This window comes from Trachemys scripta, chromosome 1 (assembly GCF_013100865.1).
Source record: "Trachemys scripta elegans isolate TJP31775 chromosome 1, CAS_Tse_1.0, whole genome shotgun sequence".
Lineage (NCBI taxonomy): Eukaryota > Metazoa > Chordata > Testudines > Emydidae > Trachemys > Trachemys scripta.
Genome location: NC_048298.1, coordinates 120,665,708 through 120,674,760, shown reverse-complemented (window position 1 = coordinate 120,674,760; position 9,053 = coordinate 120,665,708). Strand labels below are relative to the sequence as shown.

Sequence of the window (9,053 nt, the reverse complement as noted above, 5' to 3'; positions counted from 1 at the left end):
CCCCCCTTACCCTGCTGCTCAGAACAGGGTGTTGGGCTCTGTGCCAGCCAGACACATGGCTGAGCTCCCCTGCACAACACAAAACCCGGTCCCTGGCCCTGCACAGGGCTGCCGGAGCGGGCTGCAGGAGGAGGAGCTGCCGGCCGGCTCAGAATGCAGGGAGGGGGGGGGTGGGAGGAGGAAGCTGCTCCGGAGTCCAGCCCGGGACTTTCCTGCAGCCCTCCCAGCCGCTCGCTCTGCCGGGGGAGGGGGAAATCCCGGACATTGTGAGTGCTTTACAAATTCCCCCCGGACGCTATTTTTAGCACACAAAAGGAGGACATGTCCGGGTAAATCCGGACGAATGGTAACCCTAGATTTTATGGCTCATTACACAGGCTGTAACCCACTAACTCTCCTTTGTCTGACAACTGAAGGGGTATTAACTCCTCATTTCACCTTGAAAGGTCTCTTGTAATGTGTATTAATCCCTCACCCTTAACAATCTGTTCTACCTTGTTTTGGCTGTGACACTCTTGAGTGTCTTTCCCAGACCTGAAGAAGAGCTCTGTGGAAGCTTGAAGTCTTGTCTCTCTCACCAGCAGATATTCTCTCATCTACCTTGGATCTGTAAACGAAGCATTTATCTTATGCCTTAAAGTTGGTCTGATGGTTAAGACACTAGACTTGGCTGCAGGAGATGTAGTTTCTATTTCTGGCTCTGCCACAGACTTTCTGGGCAAGACTATTAGTCCTGAATTTTTAAAAGTGATTTTGGTTGCCTCAAATTTTTGAGTGCCCAAGTGATGTCACTTTAAATGGGCCTGGTTTTCAAACAGTGAGTGCTCAGCATTTGCTTCAAATCAGGCTCTCTAATGTGTCTGATGTTGGGCACCCAAAAAATTGAGGTAAAATCACTAATCGCTTTTAAAAATGTAGGCCTTAGTTCTTACTCAGGAAAACTCCCATTCAAATCAAAATGTGAATTGTGGGTCCTAAGTACCTAAGTCATAGCAGAAGAACTAGGGAAATATGGCATCCAGTACAGCTTTATTTTATTGTTAGGCCAAATTATTAAACACACAGGACCAGATTCTTAAGTCCGTATGCAGTGTTACCTCTGTCCTTCTCAGGCAAACTCCTATTGATTGAGCATTTGGGGGGAATGGGAAAATCATCTTGCAAGCAATTAACAGAACTAGGCAGAGAATTTGTTTACAGCATTTGCTCAGTCAGTCTATAATAGTTTTAACATCCCTCATTTTAATAAGCACTTGCATTTACTGAAGCTATAAAAAAAATATGAGTCTTAATGGTACCATTGTATTGTATTAGCTGAAATTTGACCAAGCACTGATGGATCAATAGAGGCGAGACTAACGGGCTGCGCTGGAAAACTGCTAGTGTTAACATTATAAATACCTAGAAAAAATATGCCTACCTTTATTGTATTTTTCCATAACACTTTCAAAAACAGGGGGTTAAGAAAGGAACATATGAAAGGGCTCAAGGTCAGCTTTGTCCTGTTATGTGATTTGGAGGGAAACAAAGTTCTGTAAAAAGCTACAGTTGGCCACGTGGGAAGGAAAGAAGATATCCTAGGGTGTTCCTTACTTTACAGCTGCCATTTTCCCCTTCCACAAAATATGTTTGCAGCCAGATGGCCATATGGGAAAAGGGGAGATTGGCTAGAGAACAGTGGGAGGAGCCAGGGAATAGTTGCTCTAAAATGAAGTAGCATTGAGCATTCTTGAAGCATCATTAACTGTTCTGTGACTTCCTCTGGAGTAGTTCACAGAATGCGCACTTTTAGCCATTAGCAGCATGGCTATAAATTAGTTTGTACTGCTATTTCTGGGGTGTTGGCCCTAGGAGGATCATGTTTTTTTCAGAGTTACAAACACTTAAAAGTTAGAAACAGCCTCCATTCGCGAAGTGTTCATAACTCTGAGGTTCTATTATATTTAAAGGTGCGCTGTCAGCTTTGTTTAAATCCATCATTTTAGGTTTTGTTTAAAAATAAATTCTAAAAATGTAAGGATGTTTTTGTTTTTAAATAAATATTTGTATCGAGGCAATTGCCCTTAATATTTTTTTTAACTCCACAAACAACCACACCAAACACAGAATAAAGCATGTATAAGTGTATCCATGCATGAGGGTGCTGGGTGTGATGAGAAGTAGTGCTGGATTAGGGCTAAGGGAGAGGAAGACCTCAGCAAGTTTTCCCTTAAATAAAAGGGACCTAATTCTCATGAGTCTTAGTGTGAATGAGACTCAGGTCCAGCACCTAGAAAAGTAAGATGAAAAACAGCAGAATGCTCATGACTGGAAGAAGCATGGTTCAATGTCCTGAATGTAAGCCTGGTGGCCAGGGACTTCTGAGTTCTATGCTTAGCTGGAGGCAAACTACTTGACCTCTCTGTCTCCATTTTTTCATCTGTAAGACAGGGATAGGTATGTCACGAGGACAGTTGGTATGTGAAGGGTGGTGTGAAGTTGTATAGCACTGCAGAAGTGCTTATTATTATTGAAATTCACCAATTTCAACTAGTCTTCTAAGAAAAGGACGTTTGATCCACCCTCTTACTTTTATGAGTTAGCCTAAGCACTGTTGAGTGTCTGCACTGCACACAATCACCAGACTTCCCTCCCTATGGTATCCAGAATAATCTCTCTAAACAGCTTACTACTTCTCATACATTTCTTGCAGAAGCCTAGTAGACAATTTGAGGACATGTGAGTTGCTAAGAGCATATTTTCTCCTATGTGGAGGGAAAACCCGCATATAATATATGGGGCAGAAACATTGATTTTTTTTAAAACTTCAATTTCCCTTTTCTTTGTTCCATGGGAGAGTGTGGCTTGCTGACCCACCCCATCAGGGAACAGGCAGGAAACATAACATCCTACACCTGTGGATGGTCCAAGATCTATATAGAACTCTAGAGTGCCATTGTAGCTGAGTGGTTTGCTGGTCATCTTCTCCCCTAGCAGCCTGGCTTCTTCAGGAGTGGCTATACAACAGCAGCCACAGAGGGTACCATATGAGAGTTATCTCTCCTTAGTTATCTGATTGATTAACCATAAGGTCAACAGGGAGCATGCTGCAGAGTTCAAGCTTCCATCCGTCCCTGCCACTAAACCCACCAATCCAAATTCACATGAGTATTATGAACGTGACTTCTTGTTTGTATGGAGACGACACTCCTTTACAAAGCTCTACTGCTAATGTTGATCCCGGAACAGGTATACATTTTCTTCTTATGGACTGAGGTTGCTGTAACAGCATCTTTCTTTGCAAGTGGAATTTAGAAAGGAGAAATAAATTATAGAGGATCAAGATGTCTCATGTCATAAATGTTTAATAAGGGAAAGTGTAGTGCTCATGGAGTAACAAGGACTAATACCGAAGTGCCATATGTATGTTAATTTTAATGTATAAAAATATCTGCTGTGCTTTAGAATGCAGAGTGGAGTGAAGAGTTTGAAGGGACGATGTAAATGGAGCACAAGACTGGTCACTGACATAGGTGTTCATAATATAAAGGAGCTTCTTCCAAATCATTCTAATTACCCTGAACTCAGCTGGCAGGTAAATAGGTGAAATGGGTCTCATCAGTCGTAACATTTATAGGACTCATTCTGGAAAGCAACTCCCAGAAATGTACTTCCCAGGCTATGATTTCATACCACCTGCATTCATGCATTTACTGAACAACCTCTTAAAGTGCAGCAGTGATGAGGTTGAGGTTTTTTCCACCTAATTTGGGATTAAGAAATCCTAATTGAGAATTCACTAAGTTTCCTGCTATGTTGGAAATGACAGGTTCCATTCCATTTGATAGAACATTGCACTGTGTTGCCAACCAGAAGATAAGGTTTAAGGGCATCCAGTTTTGCATATTTTCAGCCACCATTGCAGAGAAGACGCTCTTTGACGTCAGAACTGAAAGAGGAGGGGCCAATGCTGTCAACCCTTGTCTAGATTAGAGTTTTTGGTCCTATTGTACTCAAATTAATTGACTAGGGTGAAACATCACCAGCAACAAACCTTTGTGTCCGGGAACAAGTTGTTCTGTATAGTTAATATGAGTTAACTGACAATCAATAAATTCTCAAGTTACAAGATCAAAAACTCTACTCTACGTAAGACCTCAGTGGGCATACAAAGCGGTAGTGTTGCCTAATATTTAGAACTGAAAAGGGTGTCTATTATCCTGAGGTCTGTTCCCATTACTGCTGCTCATGTGTGACCCTGGACAACCTCTGTGTACCTCAATTCTTCATTTCTAAAATGGATATGATAATATTTACCTACCTCACATTTATACTGTGAATTTTGACTAATGTGGGTAAAATGCTATGAGATTAAAGATGCTGGGAACACTATTTATATTTAAATATTTGTATTTAAATTGCTCAGTGAAATAACTTGGACATTTTACAAGGAAGAAGATCTTATGTTTAAAACACAGCTGGAGGGATAGATCCAATATCATTAGCACTTACAGTAGCTCTAGATTCTATATTAGTTTTCAGAAAACTTTAAGGACATAGTTATTATTTGTATGTGTAGGTCTTTTCTTTCAGATGTTTCTGTTTAAATAAGGATTATAATACAATCTCGTCTCTTTTGTTATTTGATTTCTCTTTGGAGGCACAGGCTTGCTACAGGAAGTGGTATATCTAGTGAGTCAGGGAGCTGACCCTGATGAGATTGGATTAATGAATATAGATGAACAGCTTCCAGTCCTAGAGTATCCTCAGCCTGGTCTGGACATCATCAAGGTACAGTTGACTTCACTGAAAGTCTTTCAGCATTCAGACGCTTTTTTTTAAATCCCCATTTATTACCATTCCCCTCCATCTCATTTTTTTGTCCTTTTTGTCACTTGACCTGCTCAATTTGTTTTAATGATTCAGAATTTTATTGTAATGTTTTATTGTACTATGTTATGTTTTTAAATATGTTATGGAGGGAATGGTATGATGGGACTGTCTACAATAGCATGTTGCCGATCTCATTAGTTTTAGCGGTGAGTTTGTGAATGTAAAGCAGTATAGTAAGGACCTTTACATTTGACAATTTAGGAAGGAATGCCAGCCAACTTAGATGCCGTGAGAAATGTTTTCGCCTTCCATTTTCTTTTAGGAGCTCACATCTCCTCGCCTCATAAAAAGCCACCTACCATATCGGTTTTTGCCTTCAGACCTCCATAACGGCGATTCCAAGGTAAAAAGGAATTGGTGTTTGATTAGCTGTACCACCTGCTGGTGCTTGCATGGTTTGCGAAGTGAAGGAAATATGCTTTTAATAACATGGATTGTTTTCACTTTCCTAGGTAATATACATGGCTCGCAACCCCAAAGACTTGGTAGTGTCCTATTACCAGTTTCACCGCTCCCTAAGAACCATGAGCTACAGAGGAACATTTCAAGAATTCTGTCGAAGGTTTATGAATGACAAGTGTAAGGAATTTTTCTCTGTGCGTGATGCAATCTGTTATCCGTTTATTTTTACCTCTGCATTCCATATATTATTATAATACAGGTATATAATTATATTTCTGGTGATATTTTAGTTGCTATTATAATACAGGTATATAATTATATTTCTGGTGATATTTTAGTTGCTATTATAATACAGGTATATAATTATATTTCTGGTGATATTTTAGTTGCTTCATGGGCACTGCCAACTGATTTTAGTGGATGGATTCAGACTGTAAAATTTCTTCATGTCGATGCAAACTATGGTCATGTCATCTAAACAATTGCACACCCTGCAGTATTGGGCACTGTGGATTTAGTCCTGCAGCAGCTTACTCAGGCAAAACTCCCATTGAGGTCAATCAGGGCCTAATCCTGCAATGTGCCAGGTGCCTTGTGGGAATTACCAAGCATCCTCAGCTCCTGTTGATTTCAGTGGATGTTGATAGCACTCATCACCTGTTGGGAGTCACCCTGCTCCTCACAGGATTGGACCAAGCGAAGAGTGAAAGTTTTTGTCATAGTCAAGAAGAAGGGACCAGGCATTATGTGGGAATACCCTTCAGCCTATCTGCAGTGAAGCACACCATAGCTACATTGTGGTATTGTAAAATCAAGGGAATTAAGTATCATAAAATTAAGGGTATTATCGAGGTTTTATGCCTTCCTCTGAAATATCTGGTTCTGGCCACTGTAGGAAACAAGATGGACTATTGGCCTGTTTCGCGATGGCAGTTGCTATGGGCTTGTCTATACTGCATTGTTAGCTCAAGCTATGAGTTGAGTATTGCCCCAAACCTGACCCCCATCCACACACAAAAATCTCTAGCTCTAGGCAGTCAGTGCTTTAAACTCAAGCTAGCTGGCCTATCAGGGTAGGTTGAAACACAGTGCTGCTGATGCTCAGGCTAGTAATGCAACAAGGATGTATCATGCAGCAGCTCCAGTTAACACAACTCATTAGCTGCTAATCAAATCATTGTGTAGCAACGGCTGGATCCCAGGCAGCAAGCTTCCATTGGAGCTGAACTTTGAAGTAGTCATTGGATGCAACTGCAGGGTTCCATAGGAAGGAAGAATGAGCCAGTGGAGGTTAATAACAGGCTTTATAAACCATTGTTGTTTTCTCCTGTGGGTTTGCAGCAGGGGGGAGAATCACTGTCTATCCATGCCATTTCATCTCCAACTTGCCCCATCCATATCCTGGAGCCTTGTGAAGGGGTTCCAATGGAGATGGAGGAAAGGGGAACATTCCACAGAGGTGCAACTCTCCTCTCTTGTGGGCAGGAGCTCTCCAGGTGTAATATATACCTTCCTGTACCAGGTTCAGTAATCTTGCCCCAGGTATGTGATTTATCCCAACATCACAGAGTCAGTAAAACATTGTAACACTTTCTATGTTCCTATAACTGTGCAAATGGGGCCTTTTATAAAGTAATACATTTAACTAAGGACCATGTCATGCCCTCAGTTTTTTTCCGCTGGGTGGGAATGAAAGGAGAAGAAAACTTGCTCCTTTGGCCAAAGTTTTGCTGGAGGAAGAGGACTGAGCCAACATGACATCATTCTCCCTCCATCCCTCTCCCCTCCTGGCCATGTAGAAACCCCTCCACATACCTTCTCTTCGTGGTAGCTCTTTAGTTTCAGGACATGAGGATGAAGTCAGAGAACAGCCTCATTCTGTATCATCATCCCCTGAAGATCTGAGAGGCTTTCCTCATATAAGATAATGATAACCTGTCATCACTATCTTAAAAGGCTGCTGCTCTGCACCATCAAATCCACCCAGCTTGGGTTAGGAGCAGCCAGTATTGAGCTGTCCTGTGTGACATTTTTTGCTTCATCAGTTTGTAGCCCTAATGTAAACACATATTTAGAGGTGTGTGAAATAGTCATAACGAGAAAGTGCTCAGAATGCCAGTTTTTCACATACCGTTATAGACATTGAAAATGGGTGTGTTTTGCTGAAAAATGACCTGTGTTTTGTGAATTTTCACATGAAAGCAGGCCCCTTTGTGAAGTAAAAATGAGCCCATTACCAAATTAAAAATGCGAAGTTCAGAAGTGGAATATTTTCTCATTTTGTATAGCTACTTGGTTGAATTCATGGAAAAACATCATTTGAAAAGAAAATTGCCCTTAGTCAGATGACAAGATGTTTTGTGTAAAATGTGGAAAAATGTTCACCTGTTTTGCACAGATCCTACTTCTTGATGATTTGAAGTACTCATTAGAAATTATGATAGATGACAAACTGATAAATTAACAAATGTTCAGAATGTATTTTTGCCTGGATTGTGTACCCAAATACATTTTCTTCTGATAATATTAGCAGCAAGACATTTTTTTCTTAGATAGCAGGGACCAGTGTCTGATCTTTATTACACCGGTGTAAAGTGACTGAAGTCAATGGATGTATTCTGGATTTACACCAGTGTAAATGAGATAAAGTTCTGGCCCTAAGTACTGATATTCTTTTGGATGAGCAGAAGCACTCCTAGACAATTTAAAAGCAACAGAAACAAGACAGTAAATTTAGATTTTGGGGCACTGGGGAGGGGAAAGATTTAACTGTGTAGAATTTCCTGGTTATAGATTTTTATTTTTGATTTTCACTCTTGTTTCCAGAACAACATTTGGATGTATAGGGCCATTTCCTCAATACTTTCTTAAATAAGGAAGAAAATGTTGACCTGCCCTAGAAATTGCATTGCACATAGGAATGTAGTGAGGAGGAATCTTTTATCAAATGTGGATAATGGTTTCTTAGACCATCTACACTTCTCTCCCTCGAAGCTATCTCCACTTTCTGCTGAGTGTAGCCAAGTGAAAGAGAAGTGGAATGTAGTGTGACATGTAAATTGCAGGAATGTCCTCTCATTCCCATTCAGTAATATGCATAGTCATAGGCGTGCGCACGGGGTGTGCCGGGTGTGCCCAGGCACACCCTAAGGCAGGGGTGGGCAAATGGCTCCCCTCTCCAGGCGCGGCAAGCTGCGGGATCTGCGCTCCCCGGCCGGAGAGCCCGGCTGAGCGCAGCAAGCTGCCGGCCCCTCCCCCGCCTTTCTCCCTCCCCATGAGTCCTGCTGCCGCGAGCACAGCGCTCTGGGGGCCGGGGCTGCACGCTCCCGTGGGGCAGGGTTTGGCTCCATGGGGAGGCAGACACCTCCCACCTCTCGTGGAGCCATGCTGCCCCGTGTGCAGTGCTCTGGGGGCTGGGGCTGCGCATGCTCCCGCAGGGCAGCATTTGGCTCTGCGGGGAGGCTAGGAGCCTCATCTCATGCCATGGTAAGGAGTCCGGGGCCAGGGGGGTTGGATAAGGGGTGGGGGGAGTCAGGGGACAGGGAGCAGGGTGGGTTGGATGGGGGTGGGATCCCGGGCGGGGGTGTTAGGGGCGGGGGGTCTCTGGAGGGGGCAATCAGGGAGCAGGGGGTGTTGGATGGAGCATGGGAGTACTGAGGTCTGTCAGGGGGCGGGGGGTAGATAGGGGTCAGGGGACAGGGAGCAAGGAGGGTCCTGGGGGGCAGTTAGGGTGGGGGGGCCTCTGGAGGGGGTGGTCAGGGGACAAGGAGCTGGGGGGG

At 42.9% G+C, this 9,053-nt stretch overlaps 1 protein-coding gene across 3 annotated transcripts in view; it reads left to right on the top strand.

Annotated features, from left to right (window-relative positions):
- SULT4A1 (sulfotransferase family 4A member 1) overlaps positions 1-9,053 on the top strand; it is a 51,248-nt gene that overhangs the window by 31,443 nt on the left and 10,752 nt on the right. For 2 of the 3 annotated variants that reach the window (XR_004647423.1, XM_034783600.1), the window contains exons 2-4: positions 4,640-4,770; positions 5,135-5,215; positions 5,325-5,451. Coding sequence is in view for 2 of the 3 variants with exons in the window: in XM_034783600.1 (XP_034639491.1) it covers positions 4,640-4,770; positions 5,135-5,215; positions 5,325-5,451 (339 nt within the window). In the remaining variant the exon portion in view is untranslated. The remainder of the gene's footprint in view (positions 1-4,639; positions 4,771-5,134; positions 5,216-5,324; positions 5,452-9,053) is intronic. The other variant, XM_034783609.1, reaches the window with a different exon arrangement.